A 24,382-nucleotide genomic window follows, 5' to 3' on the forward strand; every position below is an offset into this window, starting at 1 on the left:
ACATTTTTTACAGTTTCAGTAGTCCAGTCTGTATAATGAGCAATCAGTTGACATTTTGTAACCGTACTCCCTGTGATTTCCCGGTTATCGCTGGGACTTGAAACAGCAACAGATACAGAACAAACTGTACTTTATATGACATGAAACTGAAGCAATGGTCTGCGGTTTATGAGCTTTTTTTATCATCACAAAAAGGAAGTTTGTCATGGATGTTTGTTTTTTTTTGCTTTACATGTAAGAAAAACAAAGACAGAGCAGATCTGGATGTGTATAAAGCACCAATATAAAAAATAAATAGACAAATCGGTACATATGTTAAGATATTTACAGTAGATACATAAAATTTAAAAAGTCAAAAATTCTAGAAATATAATTTGTACATTTAATGATGAAATATTATATAATTAGATCAAAATAAAAAGTAATTTACCATATATACAGTATATGTATATATACGTATGTGTATATACATAGAGAGAGAGTTTAATGAACTAATAAAGTTGATTAATAAAATTTACACTAGAAAATAAAAAAAATCAAGTTATAAATCAAGTTCATAAATTAAATGCAATCTACTTCCTATTTTAAGAGTATTACTTAATTTATTATTTCAAAATGCATCTAATTGTGGCACTTTTAGCCCTCCGTAGGTCTTAAGTCATCATGTGTTACATATAATCTAATCTAACTGAAATATTTAATTTTTTACTCTTTTATTTTGAAAAAAAATAATAATAAAATGTTGAAGTGAGAAATGTAATTAGGAAAGAAAATTTAAATGTCTATGCAAAGAGAAAAACAGTAGAAATGGACATTAAACTAATCAACATAAATTATATTTTAGACTCCAGCCAGAAAATATGGATGAAAACCTGACAGTAAAACATGTTAGACCTTTAAATATTGCCTAATTTTTCAGTAATGTAGAAAATGTATGAAAAAAATCTCATGGGGTCATTTTAATTTTGGCATTTTTGAGTCTAATATTAAGTGCGTCACTGTAAAAGTCAGAAAATAAACTGCAGATCTTAGATCACCATTTTCAAACAGCACAGAGTTCAAAGGTCAGACAAAAACAGCACATCCAAGTTATTTCATCATATCTGACGAGTAAAACCCAAAGCAACTCAGTTTTACATCAAATCTTTCAGTCAGAAACATCCAGCCTGTCTGGTTCCTTTGACTGGTTGCTATGATTCTCCAATCAAACATTTCCACTTCTCAGCTTACAACAGCAAAGTGTTTTCTAGAAGAGTCACAGAAGGAAGGGCAGAGTATCTCATAACGCCATAAAGTGACGCAGGACCGAAATAAAAACCCACACCAGCTCCTCTCACACGCAGCGTGACTCACCTGATGGCCACACCTGATGGCTTAGATCAAGTCATCAAGGGTTTACCAGAAACTAAACTCTGGTTATCAGCAGGAACTTATAATGCTCACTGGGATTTAAGGTAAATGTTACATCATTTTTTGTTGAAGGTAAATATGATTGAGAAATATCTGATATTAAACTACCTTCACTGTTTCTTGTTTCTCAGAGAAAAAAGTGAATTTTCACCCACCTGCTGCTCTAAAGTCAACACCATCACCTGTACTGTGATCGGATTTAAAGTTCAGCACCGGAGCCGTAAAAACTCCAGAGGTCCAATTACCATGAGAATGGATGGGATCCCTCCATGAACAAACACCAGGGAGGATGACACTAAAACCCGGACACGGACTTCAGTAGCAGGATCCATCGTTTTGTTTGTTTTATTCAACTTCTTGACTGATCAAAGTGTGAAAACGATACAATCAGGAACCAGAACAGTCTGGAGGGGCCACAAAACTATTTAACATGTTTTAAAACAGAATTATTGAGTAGTTTAATGAAAAACATCAGTTTATCTACCAACACAAAGTGGCGTATAATTGTTAAGTGTGGGTACAATCTTTAAAGATTTACATGCATTTGTACTTAGCCTCCTTTTACATTTATTACTCTAAATAAAACCAATTGCTGACAAGATTTTTATTGCATTAAAACGTTGATGACCTTGGGCACATTATATGAACCTCAGAAGATCTGATTTTATTTTAAGTGATCATGATAAAACCATTCTTATGATCCACTGAATATATTTTATCACTAATGTTATTGCTTTAGTTTGTTTAATTTTTATTTCTTACTATTCACTTATTTACTTTTACATTATTTATTTCATTTTTCATCCCAAACTTTGCAATCTTCCTCTGGGAAACAGAATAAGAACGGATGTTTCATTTATCATAATGCACAGGTCTGCTTATCTTCTCCTTTCGAGTATTGAAATTAGCAATATAATATTGTGACTATGTTTTGTAAAATTCACTTTCCTGGGAATCAATAGATAAAAGATAAAATACATTTAAAAAATATTGCAAACCAAACTTTTTGGTCATATTTGTGTTTAAAACTGTTGAAAGCTTCGCATGGAGTCATATCCCACAGGACTTTTTAAAATATGATATAAAGAGATTTATTCACCGTTTCATTTTACATATTTCTAGGAGGATTATTGTTATTGCTGCTTTTCTCAATGCTTGTAGTTGTGATAAAGAACCATGATCGGGCATCACAGGAAGTTTTCTGGACCTTAATGAGAAAGATTTGGTGGAGTCTGACGCAGTCCAGTCCAGTCCTCGGATCGAGCCGTTTCGTGTTTCACAGGCTGCCGTCACCTGGCAGACTGAACTCCATCACAATAGACCCTTTTCACATGACGTCACACAGCTTCCGTTTTGGCTCGAAGCTGTGTATCCTTAGTTCCGGTGTACATAGTAAGTAATGATAAAGTTGTCTATTTCATATATATATATATATATATATATATATATATATATATATATATATATATATATATATATAGAGAGAGAGAGAGAGAGAGAGAGAGAGATGTATAAATCTGACAGCATATGTTGATCAGACAGATCACCGGAGCATGGAGTTTACACAGTCTCTAAAACATTTGCCTAAAATAAGATTTGAAGATATATCACGATTTGCAAACCAGTTCTCTCTGACAAAAAAATCTAAATTAGACAAAGGCTACAAATTCTTCACCGAACAATACCTGTTTGACTATGAAGGTAGGTATTTTTGTTTTGCGTAACCGTTAGCTTAGCATTAGTGAATTTTGTTAGCTAGCTAACTACGTGACATAACTGTTCCTTAACCAGAACTTTTTACTGTTTTTGAACTCTAACGTTTTAGGCTCTAATCTTGATCAGATTATTAAATTATAGACTGGAGTTGCCACTCATCCCATAAAATAGGGATTTGTTTGTTATAAGCAGAGATGTCCGGTGCCGCCGCTGCTTTGTAATGCCTTTAATCGGACCACTTTTTCGGTAACGAATAATCTAACGAGTTCGTATTTCAAATCCAGTAATCAGATTAAAGTTATTTATCCAAATCATTGCACATTAATATTTTCTTGTGTATTTATTTTTATTCCTTCTTTGCGTCTTTGGGAGAGACTCTGTGACAGTTAGCAGTGACAGAAACATGAACAGTGCATGGAGATGCGCATTTTGTTGCTGGAAAAACAGAAATATCGTCAAGCCCAACTGTTATTTGTGGCTTTTGTCTTGTTTTTATTTTCCATTAATACAGAAAATGAACCTCTAAACGTTACATCACTGACAGGCGGCGGTGTATATGTTTCCTAACTGTGGCTAAAGCTGCTGCTAGCTGGTTTACTCATGATCAGAGGCTGGTTCCTTTGAATACAGTTGGAGAATGGTAAATTGACAATGACTGATAACGGTTATCTAGCACATAAACACTGTTTTATAAAACACAGAAAGTGAACCTCTAAACGTTACAGCGCTGACAGAGAGTATATTTTTCCTAAATGTGGCTAAAGCTGCTGCTAGGTGGTTTACTCTCCGATCGGAGGCTGTTTATTTTATACACAGATAGAGAATGGTGAATTTACAATGATTAGTAACAGCTATCTAACACTTAAATGCTGTTATTATTAAACTTACCTTTTATTATATCCTTAAGATTATGAGAATGCGGGAAGTTTTCAGCTTGGTTCCCAAGGCAAAATCACACCGGAAGTAAAGATACCCAGTTTTGAGTTATGGCGGCCATTGTCTGACGTCACTGTGAAAAGGGTCTATTAGGAACAAGTTATTAAACTTATTCCCCTTCCCCCCAAGTTTTCCTGCTAAAAATACACCTAAACATATATTTTTATCACTTTTAAAGCTAAACCAATCCAAGTAAACTCATTTCTGTCGTGTAATGCTAACACTAATGCTAAAGTTTCGTGCTTCTCTGCAGTCAACCTGATGCAGAGTCAAACGTTTGGCCCGCATGCGACTCTCTAAGGTCACTAGACAATAAGCGCCTGTGTGTTCTGCTCCAAAGTTCGCCGCAGTGTGCACACGGTATCCACGGCAACAGGCGGGGAAAGCGGGGCCCCTCCTCGTGTCAGGTTTGGGGTTGGAGGGGGGAGCTGGGAGTGGCTTTTCCCAAAAGATCCCGCTGGGAAACTCGGCTGAGACCAGAAGCTGGTTGGAAAATAAGCCCAAACATGCAAACTGGTTTGCATAAGAACCTGCAAGCCGCGGCATGCAGCCAATACACGATGCGCTCCAAATAATTCACAAGACTGACAGGTACAATAAAGGAATAAATAAATCAGTGCAGGACTTATGAATGTGTTTTTGGACGTAGATGTTTGTGTCATTTCCCTGCAGACGATTGGAACAATAAATTTCATCTAGTTTTTCAATCACCTCAGTAAAATAAAGAGAATCTACTTAAATAAATCCTCTTGCTATTGTCCAAACTGAATCAGTGACCGTTTTAGGAGGAAGGTCTCTTGACAGGGGAGTTTATTTAGTGGCAAACCGTCCTGTTTATCTCTTTTAGGGTCAGATGTCAAAGGGTCACATTCTTGCTCATATGCGAAACTTCCCAGGAACCAGTTTCTAACGTTTACCCTCAGGATGCAAGCATGTTGTTTTCTTCTTTAGTCTTATCACGTTTTTGTGATAAAAAAAACACAAATCACCATTAAATTGTGGATTGTGAGGAGAATTTATAGTTTTCAAAGTTTTTTACAAACTAAAATCCAGTTCTTTTTCAATCCAGTTAAGTTTTTATGATAAGAAAAAAAAAAACACAAAGTAGCACTAAACTGAGAAAAGTGAGGATAATTTATGGTTTTAAAAATCTTAAAAGTGTGGCCTGCATTTGTATTCAGTCTCTTTTTACTCAGTTTCCTCCAATTAAAATCCAGTTCTTTTTAAACTATTTTCAATCTACAGCAACTTTCAAGTTTCTTCAGATAAGCAAATACAAAGCAGCATTAAACTGATAAATGCTAGGATAATTTGTAGTTTTTGTTTTTTGCGGGAAAAATCTTAAAAGTGTGGCATGCATTTATATTCAGGCTCATTTTATTAAGTTTCCTCCGACTAAAATTCAATTTTGCAAGGAGCTATAACCAAAATATTGAAGCCAAACTCCATAAAAGCAGGGCTTTTCATGACTCATGGAGTGTTTAAGATGAGATTTTCTCAAGTGGAGGACGCTGCGATTTAATTACCACCCTGAATTATTCAAATGCTGCAACACTCGATCCAAGCAGCGTTTAAAGGCTGGGATCGCTTGCTTCTTTGAAACTTCCAGGTTTGCATTATTTGACGATGAACAATATGCAATTACTTCAAGAGACCATCAGTTTTGCATATTTACAGAGGGAGCTTAAAGTTGGGCCTCCTAATACCAAGAAAGCTGTAATGTCTTGGAAATAAACACAAGAAGGAGGATTTGTAATCTTTTAGGCCCCACAAGTGACTCAGGATTGCAACCTACAACACAGTGGACACAGTTTCATAGTTTTTTATGCATCAGAGCACAAGTCACTTAAGGTTTTTATACATTTTCATTCTTTTTTTAATCACAGCACTCTCCATACATGAGCAGATTGCACTAACAGCAACACTCTTTAGTGTGTAAGTTGTCACTGAAGGAAAAAGACTCAGAATTTGTCATTTTCTACAACATATAACCAAACTTTTAGTGCCGTTTTTTGTTACCATTTCGTACTTTTGCAGTTTTGATCATTTCATACCCTACTTTTTTAGTTTATTTTAGGCGTAAAATGGAAGTATTTAGTGTAACTGCTGACTTTAATAAGAAGATTAGAAAAAATATCTATAATGTCATTAATTATTGTTCTTAAAGAGAAACAGAAATCAGCTAATACTCTATTAGCACATATAAGTTTTCCAAAAATGGGAGACTGGAAATCAATCACAAAACTTTGACTTTGCTCATTTACTCCAGAGGTTCTGAACAGGTGCAACTTTACCGAAACAGCTAAGCATGTTCTCAGTTTCAGATTTTACTTGTGGGAAAAATATCTGTAGTACAAGCTGTGTAAGAACAGCTGGAGCTGACTAAACATGTCAGATTTTATCAGTTCCTGGTTACTGGACAGGTAGAGACAGATGCATCCCTTCAGGCTTTATGAGCTTTTACAAAATCTTTCACTGTTTCCTCCTCTCCTGATTGAATTTCAAATCCCAAATCACAATTAGTTTTCTTTTCAAACAATTGTTTTACTGCTAAATACAAGCATATATTTGTATTTATGCTTGTTTTCTTTAGCTACCTTGCTAAAGAAAACACAAAAATATTAATTGTACATCACTGAAAATCAGATTAACATTTAATGTTTTCATATCCAAATGCAACTAATTAAAAAAAAAGCTACCGTTGAAATAAAGTTATAAGTTCCCACTCTAAATGTGACAAATACTCAGGTCAGTAGCAAGTACAGCTTATAAAAATGTTACATTTTCAAATCTGAATTTTTTTTTTGTCTAACAGGAAAGTAGAGTAACCCAGCACTGCCCCTCCCCAACATGTTGCTGCACAATCAGAATTCCTTTTATTTTAAATGTGCAGGAAGAAGCACAACATGATTTAAAAAATAGCAACTCTTGAAGGCAAGTCAAATAATTGGATAAAAATAATAATAAATATGTATATCTCAATAAATACAGCAGAAACACAGAACAACTAGGAAGTTAAGGAAAAATAGCACCAACTCTTTCTCTTGGTTATTGAGGTAATTTTGTTGTAAACTCACTAAGAGCAACAAGCAGCGGACTGCAGGCTAGTTACCTGAGCAGAAAACAAACTTGTGTCACAAATTAATACAATGTTCTCTCTAATAAGCCCATTCAGTTGCCTATCAACTTATTTAGTGGCTGCTTCTTCCAATTGTTATGTATCAAAATCAAAATAGATGTTTCTTTTGTCTTATATAAAAATCAGTGGATCAAATTATATTGTTTTTATAATAAATGTTTGTGTAAATATGTTAGTCCAGGAGAAATTTCAAACAGCGCAAGAAAGTTTAGCTTCCACAACAACAACGTTCCTGCTTACCTACTGACTCTGAGGTCAGCATTAAGTGACAGTAAATAATATGAACGAGAAAACAATCATGTGAATTTTGACACCGGGTTGATTTGCTAACATCATATAACTTGCCTCTAAGTAGAACTGACCTAAATTAACTAACTGTGTGAACATGGGCTTATCTATATAAAACTAATCACTAAAGGACAAGTTCACAAGCTTTCTGTGCTGAAGGTTTGATACAGATATCAGGACTGTTGCATGCTGGTTCCAGTCACATAATAAAGGATGAAGGGAACATTAAAACGAGAGTTTGCATACAGATATATAAATAAACATAGCCAACAATAGGTTCATATGGCGTTTGCTTGAGTTTATAACAGGGAAAATGATCAAAAATAGGAACATCTCTTAATGTTTAGAAGTGGCACCCAGCTCTAATAAAATAACTACTTCTAAATTAAACAATAACTCTAAAGCAAAGTTTTTCTGTGGAAAACAAAGATAACAGAGCATTGTCAATCGCTGCATTATAGCGTTTTATTCACATGTCATACTGTTGACATAGATTTATTTTTATTTTCCCACAAAATAAAAATATTTTATGGTTGCTTTGCAATCAGTGACTAAAACGAATACATTTAGTTAGCACGTCTTCTGATGAAATAATTATGAGCTACATCCTCGATTTATATTTGAGACTCTTCATTTGAAATTAGAACGGAAGTAGATCTTGAGTAAATGAGGCTTATAACTACGTTGGGTTAAAAAAGTATAAAAGAAACACTCGCTACTCTTCTGAAAAGAAAACATTGACATAAAAGACAAAAAATTATCTGGAAAAAATACTGTGACTGGCTAACCATTAGCATCTAGCAACGATGAAGACGGCTTCAAAGTTGGCCATTCCTGCCGGCGTCCATTTCACATATTTTATAATAAATCTGAACTGGATTTATCATAACTAATTAAATATTATTTTAATTCACTCAGACGAGGCAAACCTTTGACCTTTCTGTTTAACATGCCGGGTTAATATGGCTGATTTCTATCTCTGACAGCTTAGAGAGTCAAGTTGACCTGACATGCATGTCTTTGAACATGTTCAAGGAAAACCTGCTCTCCATGCAGAAAACTTCACTTTTCTAGAAATATTTAAATCTCGTCTCTTCTGATAAAACCCCAAAAATCTAAATATGCATTATTATTTATAATTTAAAAGACTTGCAGTGAAGCTCACGATTAAGATGGAAGAAAATAAATGAAATCATGTGTGACTCATCCAGACGTAAGTAATGCAAATTACTTTCTGCCTGTCGTCAGTGAGATAAGGCCTCTTTAAAGCAACGTTGTCAGACGATTTGAGATTTTATCCTAAGATTTCCTGTCTTAGCTCACCAACACCACCCTGCCTGCTGCCCACCAATGGCAGCAACTAAACAGGGATTACAGCGGACAACACGGCACTAGTTGCTGGATCACGGACGGATGACGACACATTAATCACACAAAGGTGCCTCAAACTCTGCCAATGCACAAAAAGCAAACCAATGAAATTCTTACCTTATTAGATTAAAACAAATTCAACAAGTTAATTATTTTTAAAATGAATGGAGGAGACATAATTTTCGTACCACATAACTAACAGTAGGAAAATTATTAACTGTCATGTTTGGAGAGGAACAGTTCACTTGTGCAATTGTAAAATATTGCATTGACCTTTATGGAAAATGCTTGCACATTTTTTAAGCAACTGTGTAAATATGTTTTTAAAACCTGCAAAAGCAGCACATGTATTCAAATTTGTAACATTAATTAGACTAAACTGATCAGGACAAGAGTGCAACATTCAAAAGGGAAAACATACAGGGTAAAAGATAAAAAAATCTCTAACATCACTTCAATGTCACGTTAAGCCTAATAAGTCCTGCAACAGGATGGTCAGCTGTTATTTGCTCTACAATTTAAGAGCAAACCCCTGACTGAGCTGCAACAGTTTAACAAGATTAACGGATGACAAGACACTGCACAGGCAAGCGAGCACGCACACACGCCTCTGTGTGATCTGAAAGATGCCGTCAGCTCTCGAATTAAGCCTCCCAAGGCCTAACTAGTGCACACACACATACACACACAGAGTTTCGGGCTGCAGAGAGGGAGTCAGGTCAGTGCTGGACACCGCCAGGCACCAGACAGACCCCCACCATCCACTCACCATGCTGACGCTACGGATTAGTACTTAGACTCCTGAAAAGAGTGTGTGTGTGTGTGTAGGCATGCACGTGTGCGTCGGCGGGCGTGTGTGTGTGTGTGTAGCATGTGAGGGCTTCTAGGTAACTGGGGGAGGAGGTCATGGGGCGCCACCTGCTTCATCTCAGACACAACAATATGATCCAAGGAAGTGCTCCTTTGTCTTTGTCCAAGTCATCATGAAACAATCCCACACTGCAAAGGTTTCCTGCGATGATTTGGTCGCGATTTCTTTACCCAAATCCATGAAAAAGATAAATGTTTTCTAACATTTTAGTCTTATTCTGTTTGGATTAAGTCCAATTTGTGTAGTTTATCATTACCAAAAAAGGATTTAATCCCAACCTTGAATGTCAAACATTGTTTTTCTGTTTTTACTGAGCTGTAGAAAAGTGTCACATAAGCTTAAACGCACTGTGATGCACTAACATAAAATCCATCTTCATTCTCATCTTTCTAGCACACACAATGAAAATCATCAGTCAAAACTGATTGTTCTATATTTGAGCATGTTCATATCTTTACCTGTATTCATGAAAAAAATATATTTTTCATCTTTAAAAAACTCACAACATAATGCTTCCACCCCCACACTCCAAAAACACAAAATCCTACCAAGTTTTTCTGGTCCAGTTTCTAGTGAACATATCTTAGTACACTTGAAATGAGACAAAACTAGCTCATAAATAACTTTTCTGCAAGGTATAGGAGTTTGTTTTAAGTCAATAATTCCTCAGTATTGATGAAAAAGTGCTAGTTCCATTGGCAGATTATTTCACTTCACTCACATTTGGTTTTATCAGACCACAGCATCTTCTCTCACCAAGTTCAAGGACATTTTAGACAAACCTGTTTTCTTTGGAAGAAAAATGCTTACGTCTTTCCGTCCTAGTGTATAACCCAGACATGTAGAGAAAAAAGGAAACTATTTTCACATCTTGTACATATTAAGTCCTTGTTGGAGCTCTTTCAGTGTTGCAGTTGAGCTCTTGGAGCATCAGATTGTATATAATTGGTGGCAGGTGCGAACTGAAGACTAAAAGCTGAATTAAAATACCAACAAAGTCGTAGCTTAAAGGTGCTTCTTTTTGTATTTTTAATACATTTACTTAAAACTTGAATAGTACAGGATGGCTGTTGAGGACTTGCTGACCACACTGGAAAGACACCAAATATGATGTTTGGCTTTCGCAAGAAGAAAAAATCTTCAACAGGATTAAATGTTTAAATAAACTGAAGTAAAAATGCTTAAAGGATGCCCACAGTCCCAACTGTCTGGGACAGGAATATCAAGGGCAGCAGACGTTTGTGACAGCTGACTGCTTTATGTGTCACAATCTTCGGACTCTGAGTCACAGCCTAATGACAAACAATTCCCAGTAACTTTGGGTTAAAAGAGCCAAATTTAGCACCACATGTGTGTAAAATGGACACAATTTGCAATCCGCTGCTGTGTAGAGCTAGTTTTCAGGGAGTCTTTCTAAAAACTAAAGGTAATAAAATAAAAGAGTGACCTTTCAGTCATGCAAAAACCGAACATAACAGGCTGTGTGTTAAGAGCGCACACAGTTATTCAGAGAACGACAGTAAGGAGGAAACTCACAGATGCAGAGAATGACAGAGAAAACAAAAACTGAGAACCCACCTAACCTGTTCTGTAGGTTCTTGCAAAATACCTGACAACTCACTTTCTACTGAGATAGACGATACTCTTTCTCTCTCACACACACGCACACACACACCGTTTCTGAGTGCCTCTATGGTGAGCGTGGCTAGTCAGCACTCTGAAGCCCCCCGGCATTGATTAGAGGAGCACATCTGGAGGTCACCAATGACAAGACAGTGACTGCAAGGACTGTCAAACCTCACCTGTTCTGTTTTTCTTAGTTGGGAATCTTCATCTGACTTCTGTCTCAGAATTTCCCCTATAAATTTTCATCTTAAGGTTTACCTTATATGCTTTATAAAGGCATTAGACTTAAGTTATACAAATGACCTCATCCACATAAGTGCCCAACATGTTGTGCAAATAAAGGATGTGGATCACCTTCTCACATGACAACATCCTTGTGTTTACCTTGCTTTTGTCTCCTGGTGGTGGCGAACGGTGACTTTCGCAGGGAGCTTGGGGCCGTCTTCCTGTAGAAGCTGTTCCTGTCCAGTGACCCCACATATACAGGCTTCTGACTCTTTTTTGAGCCATTGTTGCCAGCGCTTGATTCGCACCGCCTTTCCTGCTCGTCCTTGTGACAGTACATGATGGGATCCTCAAAAGATTGTATTTCTCCACGTGCAAGCTTCTCATTTTGCTGCTCAACCCATTTTTCGCAGTGTGTCCGGTGATCTTTTACAGGATATTCCTCATAATCTGGCTCCACAGATACTGAACGTAGATTTCTGAATCTATTTTTGGCTCGATGGTGGGGATGCTCCTCTTCTCTGGATTCATACCGGCCTTCATATTTCTGGTCATAGTAGTCATTGTCCTCTCTTGTTTCGTATTCCCTTCGTTTGCTGTAACGTTCATCTCTCCTGTCGTCTCCTGAATCCCTGGATCTGTAGTTGCGATCCCTCTCCCTGCATTCCCAGCGCTCCTCAACGTCAGAGTCATACTGGGCCCTTCGTTTACTTCTTTGGATTTCCTCTCCTCTCCGGTCGTATTCATCCCGGTGTTTGTAGTCATGATCCCGTCTTTCGTATCGATCCTCTGCATAGCGGTCAGAGCGACCGTTCCTAGATTTTTGTTCTTCGTAGTAACGGTCCTCCTCTCTGTGCCGGTAATGATCTTTTTCTCTGGAGCGATATCTGTCCTTGGAGTCATAATACTCCCGATGCCGGTCTTCACAATAATCTCTGTCCCACTGATTGTCTCTGTGGGCGTATTTGTCTTTACGATCATGGTAGTCTTCATATTGATTGTTGTACCTATCATCTTCTCTACGGTGTTTCCTTGTGTCATAATACTTTTCTCCCCTTTCTTCATACTGGTCTTTGTATTTCCTGTCATAATGATCCCGATCCCTGTTTCTGTCCCTGTAATTGTACTCTTCAGAGTCTCTCTGCCTCCTGTGGTCGTACCGTTCAGAGTAATATTCATGTTCTCTATCCCAATCATCCCTTCCACCCCTGTCCTCCATTTGTCCATAACCTTCACGAGTCCTCATGTCATTACTGTCCCTTTCTTGAGGAAAGTTGTTCTGGAGGTTGTACTCATCCTCCGGGCCTTGGTAAAAACAATGCTTTCCCTTCCATTCAGAAATCCTCAAGTCCAGGTGACCATCTTCTGACCGAGGGTGGTAGTAAACATTGTGGCCCAGAGGCCCCTGCTGGTGGAAGACATCGGCTTGTCCGACTTGGGCCAGCCATGGAGCTTGAACATGTCCTGGAGGCAGTGTAGGCACACCAACTGGAACCATCATCCCACCAGGTACTGGCATATGTCCAGGTGGAACCGGGCTTGCAACTAAAACTGGTCCCTGTGGCGGCCCAGGAGGAAGGACTCCATATTCAGGATAAGCAACCTGTTGCTGCTGAAGCTGCAACTGATGTAGTTGCTGCAAGTGTTGCAAATGGGCCATCCGCTCCCTTTCTCTGGCCCAGTCGGCGTCCCCCAGCTCCTCCACACTCTTCCCTCTCCTCAATGGGACGCCAGCTGCTTGGTTCCAATCCCCTGGGCCAAACATGACCGGGTTCCCATAAACAGCTGGGCTCTTCATGGCTCTGCTTATTCAAAAATCAGCCAACCCAGGGCTGATGAGCTCCTCTTCAGTGCGGCTTGTTTTCTCTCTCCAAAATCCTGCATTCCATAACAAGGCGCCGTGGGAGACTCCACCTGCTGAGCATATTGTTTCTAACTCTCCCACTTGTTTTCCCGTGTCTCCTCTTCACTCGCCTCCGCAGGACTGCCTGGCCCAATCACCTCCCAGCCCTCGGTGCAACTGAAACCTGCCCTCCCACATCTACCTCGGCGAATCAAGGAAGGAGGGAGTGAGTGTAGGGTTACTGAAGGAGGGGCCTACTGGGTTAATGATTCAGAGTAGTCATATGGGACGAAGATTAGCCCAGCAGCCCCTCCCTAACTTGGACCTGTGTTTCCAAGAAAAGTTTGTGTCTGGAGTGTTTCTTTAATAGATTACAGGGACAAAAAACTTAGTAGCATGAACAATTTTGCATATTTTCTTTGCTTTTCTGTTTCTGTTATCCTCAGCAGCTCATGTATCCAGCCCTTATCTTTGACTCAATCTCTGCAGTTCGACTTTGCCCTACAAGTCAGAGCGAGGCAATCATTTACAGAGAAATGTATCCATATGATTTTTCTTGAAATACATATTTGGGACTGTAATCTAACTCTGGCTGGACTGAGGGAAGTAGAAAACTACCAAAATAACAATTTAAAGAGCGTGTAATATAATCAGGGAGAGGCAATTAGTGCAGAGAGGAGGTTTTTGAGAGAACACAGCCTGATTAAGACGGCGCCGCCAGTGAAAAGGTAGCTGCTGGCATGTACAATGAACTATTGTAGGAGACTGTCCTTACTTTCAGAGAGACACAATCTTTTAGTGTGAGAAAAACTCGATCCTATTCATAAGAGTAGAGTATAATATAACCTGCCCCCCTCCCTCCACTTTAACGCTGGCTGAAAGAAGGAGAAATACAAAGAACACGCTAAAAGACACAAATAGATAAATTCACACCAACCCTCATAAACATATGCATTTAGTGTCAACTAGTAATGAAATCAAGCAGCCTTAAATATAATTAGGTTGATTTTAAACAAAATGAGTCTTTAAGGTTGTATCTATCATCGAATATATATACAATACCACTTAGAAATACTAATAGATCAATTTACAGAATCTAAAGAAGCAAAAAAATTATTTAGCAAAAGTGAGGATGCATATTCAATTTTAAAATGACTACAAATACAGTGTCCTTCAAAAGTATGCAAATCCCTTGATCTTCTTGAACAATATGTTGCAAATATATCGTCATCGCAGTATCTGTGTGTGCAATATTCATATTGCAAAGGCCTGTTTGGAGTGCAATAATGGTTGACTAATAGATACCAAGTGTTTTGAACTTCTTAGGTAATAATTAGCTGGAGTCTCAGCAAATGCTTACACCGGATACAAACAACACCGCCCAAAATGCTAAAGGTCAGAGTGATGAAAGCACAGATGAGAAAGAGAGGAAAGAAGAAGAAAATGGGAATATATCGCAACTAATATCTCAATTTTTGTTCAATCCTCGAGAAAGAAAGCCTTGAGTTTGACACGTATGTCAAACTCAAGGCCGAGTGACATACATGTCGAGTTTGACATGTATCTCAAACTCGAGGGGCCAATTCTGGCCCACCACAGCTTTTATGTGGCCCTCAAGAATCCAGGTGCCAAATTATATCAACCAGTCCACCCAATTTTCTGAGATTGTGGAAATTCACATAAAATCACAGTCCCACATTTTTTCTCACTAATGCAAAACTGCAAATTTTCCACAAAAAAGGTAGAAAAAACATAAAAAACATTGGGTTTAACTGACCACTAACTTCCTCCCTCCTGTAGGTGGTAGTATTTTGAACTTTCGCAGCAACGCAGTCTCAACTTTATTTGATGTCAAGTTCTTAGTTCGTCTATGGTTAATGTGACGATTAACGTCATACATAAACATAAATATTGCAAAATTCCTTTAAAATATTTCTAAATTAGCTAGCTCCACAAAATTTGTGATCTTATTGCAAAAAATGAACAAAGTGAAAAGATGTTTAATTTTAAAAACTACTTATGAAATGCAAAGACAGCTATTTATTAATATCTTAACAGTTTGTTAATGGGTTTTATCAATACATTCTGGCACGGCCGGCCCTCTACGAACATTCATGAATTTGATTTGGCCCAAAAGGAAAATGAGTTTGACACCGCTGCCCTGCAGTGAAATTATTGGTTAATAAGGCATCTTACAAATTATTTTTGTTTGTAACAAAAGATAGATTAAGCCAGGGGTGTCAAACTCCAGTCCTCGAGGGCCACTGTCCTGCAACATTTAGATGTGCCTCTGCTGCACCACACCTGAATAGAATAATTAGGTCATTAGCAAGGCTCTGGAGAACTGATCTACACAAGGAGGAGGTAATTAAGACATTTCATTTCAGTGTTTTGTAGCTGTGGCACATCTAAAAACTGCAGGACTGCGGCCCTCGAGGACTGGAGTTTGACACCTGTGGATTAAGCAGTACTATCCCAAAAATTACATTAATCTTTGTTATGGCAGAATGTGCAAAACTAGATACAGACAACTGGAAAGCACATTGTTCTCTTTTTAAATAAACCTGCCTAATTATCAGTGTGCAGCATCTCAGCTTTCAGCAGCACAACAAGACCGAAACTCTGTGCTTGTGTTCACCTTTCGGCCGTAGGAATGTCAAGCACAACATTCCTTTCATGTGGCTGTGTTTGCTTATACACCTGAGGTTTTTCAGGAACTGGTCAACACACATCTGTTGGGGGAAAAAAAAAAAAAGCCGTGGCGTGGATAAGGTAAAACACCTGACTGCTGAAAAGCTGCAAAAGTGGAAAACTCATGAGACATCCTGAAATGAAACAGAGCTGTAAGCTTGGGAGGATGATTTATTACTGTATCTGGTTAACAGAGTTTCAGAGGTGGTGAGAAAAAGAAAGGAACCTGTGCTAAAGCGCAAATGCCAAAAAAAACAAATGCAAAGCACGTTCTAAACTGGAACATCAACTGTAATACAGCCAAAAAGAAGTGAATGGCAATAATAAGTGGTTATGTTAAAGAAGATCCACTTGCAGAGATGAACTTTCTGCCAATTTAAAATTAAAAATCTAAACTTCTGGATACAGTATACCTAAGGGCTAATAGGTCACACTAATAAAGTTCTTTTGGTTTGGATGGCATTGGTGAGGAAAAAAGACTTGAAGTTGGTTGTTTCTAGTATCAATGAGAGGCGTTAAAAATGTTTAAAAGGAAACTATTTGCATGGAGGTATGTCAGTCATTCACTCAGGTTGCTACTTAAAGACTTCAGTAGTAAACAGGAGGGCCATAATGGTGCGTTCACACCACACATGTTTTGGTCTGGTTTACATTCAAAGTCCATGTGGAGGCGCGTTGAGGCGTGTTTCGAGCGTTTGGCGCGATTTGAACCGTTTGGAGCGTTTGACGCTTCAAGAGAGGAAAACAACGGCTAGAGTGATTTTGACGCACCTCCACATAGACTCTGAACGTAAACCAGATGCTCCAGACGCGTGAAGCGCTAGCTGTAGAACAAAATGTCCAGCGTCTACATTCAAAGTGCACACGCATCGAACTTGAAGCGTCTGAACATTTTTTTCCAAACTTATTTGTGCTTTAACATGAGGTACAAGGTGAAGGCAGTGTAGTAGTTATAATCATCTAACACATTTTTAACGCGCATAATGTGTTTGGTGTGAACGTACCATAAGAGTGCAGCAAAGATTGATTGCTTTATCCTTTTGAGCTTTCAAATTTGGTCTCTGCTAGATGTGGAAATGTTAACAGCCTTGTGAAAACCTCAACGTTAAGGTAGTGCATTGTCTCTAGAAAAACCAGGAAAAGTATTTCAAATTCTGTTAGTTATTCTTCAGCATAAATACAAATCAGCTAAATTTTGTTTTGAAAGGCCAAAACCTGAGTTCTCAGCACAGTCCTTGTTACAAAGTGCTATCTAATCTAAGCTTATATTATCAAATATAAGTTTAGGAAGTAGTTCTGAGTTGTTTCCCGGCTGTGATGACAAAGTCGGGTATTAAATTTATGATTCCTTTTTGAAATGGTGATGCAAATTATTCATCTCCATGGACTTGATGAAATATCACACCCTGCTATCTCACAGACTAGTAAGTTGACTTTTTGAGTAACCAACCACTCATTTCAAATGAAGAAAATGCCACTTGTCTTTTGACCACTGTGCGCGACTCACACTTAGAAAGAAGTCAAAACAGCTTAGAGGATGTCGGTACCTCCCCTTGTGCCTGTTCTCCTTCTCACTCAGAGGAGTAGCCATCATTGTGATGAAGCAACTGGTCAATTGATTTGATTAATTTGTGAACATTCAACTCTAGACATTGCCCTCTTACAGAAGCGCTGAAAAAGCCTCCAACACTTAAAAGTTTTTATGTGGTAGTATTACATGTACTTAGTAAGTATAATGTGACTTTTAGCCGGGAACGACGCTAGCCAGATTCTTTTAAGACACAGTTTAAGACTATTCAAACATTTATTGTCTTTGTCAAAACAAAAACTGTAGAATTAAGCTTCACATAGACCAGTCAAACCTAGACTGAATTATTTAGCACCAATTAGAGATTCCTTAAAACAGTTTGAAACCTATTAAATCTTTATTTGTTGAAACAAAAAGATTAAATGTTTTACAGAAAATTGGCTAATTATCTAATCTCTCATTCTTGTGAACCCAACACTGTATTATCTTCTCATCTTGTCAGTTGGACGCATCGTTATGCGGCAACAAAACTTTAATTGCCGCACCTCTGTCCCCATATATATGGTCGTAAACGATTCAAATGAAAACTCCTGACAACTTGACCTACAACACAAAATATCGCCAATAACACAACTATTTTGTTTGGCAGATGTGTCGATTTCATTCAAATAAAGTTTGCTAGACTGAGTAAAATGTTAGCAAATGTTAAAAATGAATTTAATATTTCCCTGCTCTTTGTGAACAAAGCTGTTATGTTCCAAACCACACAATCAAACTCAAAGTGTGGCACCTTTTTCAGTCCGTTTGAGGACTTTGATCTGCAGAGCTCTCTGCAGGCAGGGCCCAGTGTTTAAGTTACTCTCTGCTCTATAACAATAAGCTTCCATTGTGTCTCAGACGTCACATATAAAAGAAACACACCCAGCTGAGGCACGGAAAAACACTCCCACTGAAAGTGAATTTGTGCTGAGGTATTTTGGACGCAGTATAACAAGTTTCTCCAACAAAGATCCAGTGAGGATTGTTGATGCGTACACATCTGTGATCACAAAAAATTAAACAAAGCAAAGTCTGTTATCTCTGCCACGCTGTAGATCCTCAGCTTTTGTGTCTCACTTTTACAATTAACATTTCAAACACTTCACAAATCGCAGATCTTGACAAAATCTTTACCACATTTTCACATCAAGCAGGGGTACAAAAATATAAAAGAAGACAGGAGACTTCATGTTTGTAAAAAAGGGTGTGCAGATTTTTGTAGCGAGATAAATGAATGTAATCTGTGGAATGTGAATGACTGATCCTTAAAGGCACCTGTAGCAAACGTGACCAGTTCCTGCCTGTAACGTAATCTTTTTCCTTAATCCCAGCGTTGGTGAGCAAGCCTGGCAGGACAGAAATACTGTTTTCTAATCCAAGTTGTTTCCTTGCTACTACAGCAAATAAAATAAAACTTTGTTGTTGGGATGAAAATAATACACAACAGAAGCTGAGATTCTACATTTTCTGCATAAAAACCAAAACAATTCAGTTTAGACCAGAGATCTGCAACCTTTCCTGTCCAAAGAACCATTTTGTCCCTCTGTCCAGTCAAATAAAACTATTTTAGAGATGGAAACATTGCATTACCTTTTGAAAAATTACAACTTACCTTTTATGCAAAATATCTAGCACCATGGGGAATCTGTTGTCATTTTTTAGAGCAACACCATTTTATTTATATTTTTAGGTTTTAGAAGAAACATAAAACATTAAAGTTTGTTGATATTTATGGAAAATTGTGTTTAAAAAAATCCTAATTTGACAAGAAAACTTGATTTTAAAAAACTGCTGTTGATTTTAGTACCATTCTGTTGTGGAAATTTAATCCAATTATTCCATCAAACAAATTTAGAGACTCCAAAAACCTGCATTTGGTCCCTGTGAGAGACGCAGGCTTCCTTAAAATGTAAAGGTTTATTTTTTCTTCCTAACAACTGTGTATTGTAAACAACAGACAGGTCTTGGGGGTATTTTTTTGGAAACAAATAGCCTTTTGTGACTGTGTTTGTATCAGAGAGATTAGGGAAAACGGCTCAAAGAGGAAACCTGGTGAGCACCAGTGTCTCATTTTCAGATTCTTCCTTTATTAAGTTTTTACTTGAGTATCCGTGAAGTCACCGGCAGGCAGTGAGGAATACCATGGAGAAAATCTAATTTCATTGTCAGCCAAACATTTCTTCTGCAGCTTAAATGACCAATGGAGTAATCCCATCTGTCAAATGAAAACCACAGGGATACGTCTACATCTGAGTACATGTAGAGCGTAATTTTGCACAAGTCTTGCAAGAAAAAACAGCTTTGGGCAGGTTGTTAAAATTTGGGTGGCTTTTCACATAATTTGGCGGGTTTTTAGAAAATGTTCAGAGGAAAATTATTTCTAAGTCGTTCTCATTGTGTAGCAGAGAAGAATAAAACTAAGAATAAAATAAAATACTGTGTTATCGCACTTGTCAGCTAATTTAGTTTGAAATCTGCAGAATCTGTTGGACGTGACACGATCACTGATAAGTCATTGGTTAATCAAGTGTCACTATGTAGAGTGAAGTTGCCCCCTCGCCTTCTTTAACCAAACAAAATTGGTGTCAAACGTTTGTGCTGCGTTTGTGCAGCAAAACTTTTCGTTTGTGCCGCTATCATTTTAAAGATATTTAGAAATGTTTCTAGAAGTTATGAAAGGTCAACCAGCCTCCCACCTTTTTCAAATCGAACAAAATTGGTGTCAATCAACTCGACTACGTTTGTGTTGGTTTGTGCAGCAAAAAGTTTTGGTTTGTGTTGCTTTGGTTTAGAAGATATTAATCAATGTTTAAAGCTCATTTAGATTTTTTAAAAGCTGGGGGTCAGGGGAGGGGGGCTGGATGGCCTTTTGTCCTTTAAACTTTCATTGTTATCTTCAAAGCCAAAGCAGCACAGACAAAACTTTTTGAAGCAAAAATGTAACACAAACGTTTGACACCAATTTTATCTGATTTGAAGAAGGTGGGAAGGGGCGGCAACTTCACTCAGGTCACTATGTAGTAGTACTGTAAAACAAAAATCCTGGGTTTTTAGGAGTTGGTAGGTTTTCTGTTGTTTTGTGCTGGGAACTGTCAGCCAGATCTGGCAACCCTGAGGTTACCATGCTATTTGCTAGTTCTCATGGCTGGATGGTATATTGCTAATCAATAGTTTTCTGTAACAGAAGTATGTGTGATTAATTTTAGGTGAGTAAATAGGTCCTGATGTTTCTGTGATTCTTAAACCAACGTTCGGTCTTACCTTGTAGATGCTGCTGCTCCAAGGCCAGTGTCTCCAGTGTGTAGTTACAGAACTCCAGATTCTCTAAGGTCTGCATGCGTGCCGTCTCCTCTTCCTCCTCCTCCAACATCGCTCTGAGCTCCTCCGCAGTCCGAGCATATTCCTCCATCTCCTGCTCCACTTCCTGGAGCCGCAGCAGCACTTGGTACCGTTCCTCCTCCTCCCTCTGTCTCTCAGTTTCTGCCTCCATCTCCCTGTTCAGGTCTGGGTCTGTATCCTGCAGGGTTTCGTGTTCGTGGGTGGCCGTGGGGTCGCCTAACTCAGTGTGAATCTCGACTGCATCGTTGGTGGTGGTTTTCTCAAGGTTGTAGAAGCTGGGGCTGTTTGTTCTTTCCGTGCCGGCTGGATAAGAGGCGTTTTGTCTTGGTGAGCGAGCAGGGGGGCGCGGAGCAGGACGAGTTGGTCTGTACACAGTGGGGGGTGGCGGGCGCTGGACTCGAGGGCGAGGAGGCGGTGGGCGAAGGGTTCTCCGTCTCTCCAACGAGGAGTTGTTGGAATGTGAAAGGTTGGAGACGGGGGAACGCGAGGAACCTCGGATGATGTCGTTTTCGTTGCTGTAGCCCAGGATGGAAAAGTGCCGGGAAACTTGGGATTGCTGGTTCAGGTCAGCCGAGGGCGAAAGGTCCCTAAAAGCAGCAGAGCTCACATTGGTGTCACTGTAAGAAGAGGTTAAGCTTTTCTCAAACTCAAAAAGTTGCTGGGACAGCTTGGCTTCTAGGTCACTGGCTGATGTTGCCAGGGCTTCCGAGGTGATGGATGTCGGGAGTGTCCCATTAGGGCCTCGTGTTTTATTTTGGTAATGAGAATGTGCAACAGCACTATGTGTCATGTCAGCATCACTCATACTGGCATGGCGAGTTAGTCTTTGTTGTTTATTACCTTCTATGATGGTATTTAATGTGTGGGAAATACTGGAGGATCTGTTATTTGTGGTGGAAATTTCTGCTGGTGGTCTTTGGAGATACATCTTGTCTTTTGACCAACCAGGCGCACAGTTATTAAGGCTCTGAGTTCGTTTAGGTTGTAATGTTCGACGGTTTTTGTTTGTATAGTTGGGTTGGTTTCCATTGGACTTCGGGCTAACCTGAAGCTCAGAGCGATGTGGAGGTAGGCTTGGCCGAGGAGGTAGTCTAGGCCTCGCTGGAGGAGTAGATCTGGGTCTCTCAGATGGCCTGTTAGGTGGGGGGGCAGGTCTATGCGGCTGCAACTCAGGTCTTCTGTTCATTTCATTCTGCTCTATGGTTCTAGCTTGACCCGTAGCTGTGCTATATTCATGCATTAAGCTTTGTTCTTGGGTATTCTCAAAGTAGTCCAAGTCCCAGACGGTATGGTCCTCATACACCCTTGATTCAGGCACATTTTCAGACCCATTGGGACTTGTGTGGTTGGAGTTTTCATCATTGTCTTTCTCTTCTTCAGCATGTTTTTCCTCCGCAGTTTTCTGCTCATTTCCTTCCATTTTGATGAAACGATGAGGAAAGATTCCCCGCTGCCCTCGCAGTTCCCCCTCCAGCCAACCGTCTTCCAAAGTGCTCACAATACGAATGCGATCTCCTACGTTGAAGTCCAACTCGCCTGGCTCTATGGCCCGAAACTCATACAGCCCAACTCCACAGAGACCCTCCTCTTCTTCCTCCTCATGCTCTTCCTCTATGATAGCTTCCTGCAGTTGTTCTTCTTCTTGATCTAGAAAAACTTCCCCTTCTTCCATAACTTCCTCTTCAGGCCCCTCTCCAGCATCATAAGCATCCTTGTAGATTAACTCCTGACTGTCTTCATTTAAATACTGGCCATCATCTGGGACTTGAGGAGACCGTAGAGGGCCCAGGAGTTCAACAAAACCCTCTGGGAATATGCCCCTTTGGCCCTCTAACTCCCCCTGAAACCAGCCCGGCTCAGGAAGTCCTGTGATGATGATCAAGTCACCTTCACGGAAGTCCAGCTCTTCGTTGAGCTGTGCATGTAGGCTCATAAGAGCCCTGGCCTGGCCTAGTGCGTAGGGTGGGAGCTCTAGAGCCTGCGCCTGAGCCGAGCGCTCAGACAGCTGCCTCGATCGACCAGAGAGGTTCAGCTCCTTGACACATGACACAGGGAAGAGACCACGGAGACCCCAAGCATTACTGCCTCGTTGCCAGGAATCCCCGAGGTTCAGGGACCCTCTCGTCTCTCCCACTACAACATCACCTAGAGAAACACAGAGAGTAGAGGGAATTAAATGAATATCAATGCAAATGAATTAATCAAGAAATCTCTCCCATAATAAAGTGCCTTCCAAAAACTTTTTGTATACCATTATGTTTTTCACACTTAGTCACAACAAACTCTGGCTGTGGTCACACTGCAGCCTGAAGTGACCCAAATACAATTTATTTGCCTTTGTACAACCTACACCTGCTCTTTTAAGGACAGTCTGAACAACACAAATCAGACTTTTACAAATGCAAGCCTGGCTACTAGGATATCCGACACGTATCTGATCTTTGTGGCCTGAATCTGTACAATATGGTCGCATTCATCTGACCTGATGCTCTACAAATGTCACTATTCTGCATTCTGATACGAGCAAGCAGGAAGAAAAACGACAATCATGGCAGACTATAATGAGGATTAAGTTGTTAATGTGATGGTTCCTGTCGAACAACAACCTTAAATTCGCAAAATACCCTCCACAACTAGCATCCATGCTTACTTCTGCAAACACTGAGCACCCTCGCTACATGTGACCTTATTGTGTACCCTTCTGTACATGTGAGACACTTCTACGTCATTTGCAGTTCACACAGGAGTTCACATACAAGTCACATAAACTTGGAAATGTGAACAACCACGCAAAACATTTGGATTTTACTAAAAATCTGAATTGAGCAAAATTTTGGAGATTTTTGAATCTCCAAAATCTGAATCTTTGTTGTCATTTTGCATGCACAGGGTGTATACAGAACGAAATTTCGTTGCATACAGCTCAGGACAATGTTTGAGGTTCCAATGTTGTGAGGTTACTCCAGAATAAAATAAAATACAGTATAAAATATATAAATCTAAATATAAAATATAAAGTGCAGGAATGACAGTAAAATAGAAGTTATTTAGCTCTGTACATGTGCAAGGTATAAAGTGGAGACCAGTTTTTGAGTGCAGTCCAGTTAAGAGTTCAGCAGTCTGATGGCTAGTGGGAAAAAGCTGTTTCAGAACCAGGTGGACCTGCACCGGATGCTGCGGAACCTCTTTCCAGAGGGCAGCAGGGAGAACAGTCCATGGTGGGGGTATGAGGGGTCACTGATGATGTTTCGGCCTCAGGACACGCATCCTGCATCGATGGTTGACCTGACACTTCGCCCTTTTGCCTGAGCTGGGTGTGGAAGGTTGTTGCCGAAGCAGTTTCTCCTTGTGTGCCTTCTT

General features: G+C 39.3%; 1 protein-coding gene across 2 annotated transcripts in view; it reads right to left on the reverse strand.

Annotated features, from left to right (window-relative positions):
• Positions 1 to 24,382, reverse strand: part of dnmbp (dynamin binding protein) — a 71,835-nt gene that overhangs the window by 14,708 nt on the left and 32,745 nt on the right. The window contains exon 4 of one of the 2 annotated variants that reach the window (XM_023340771.1): positions 20,945 to 23,167. In XM_023340771.1, coding sequence (XP_023196539.1) covers positions 20,945 to 23,167 — 2,223 coding nt within the window. Of the gene's footprint in view, positions 1 to 11,741; positions 13,581 to 20,944; positions 23,168 to 24,382 lie in introns of those variants that run through there. The other variant, XM_023340772.1, reaches the window with a different exon arrangement.

This window comes from Xiphophorus maculatus, chromosome 10 (genome assembly GCF_002775205.1).
Source record: "Xiphophorus maculatus strain JP 163 A chromosome 10, X_maculatus-5.0-male, whole genome shotgun sequence".
Classification (NCBI taxonomy): domain Eukaryota; kingdom Metazoa; phylum Chordata; class Actinopteri; order Cyprinodontiformes; family Poeciliidae; genus Xiphophorus; species Xiphophorus maculatus.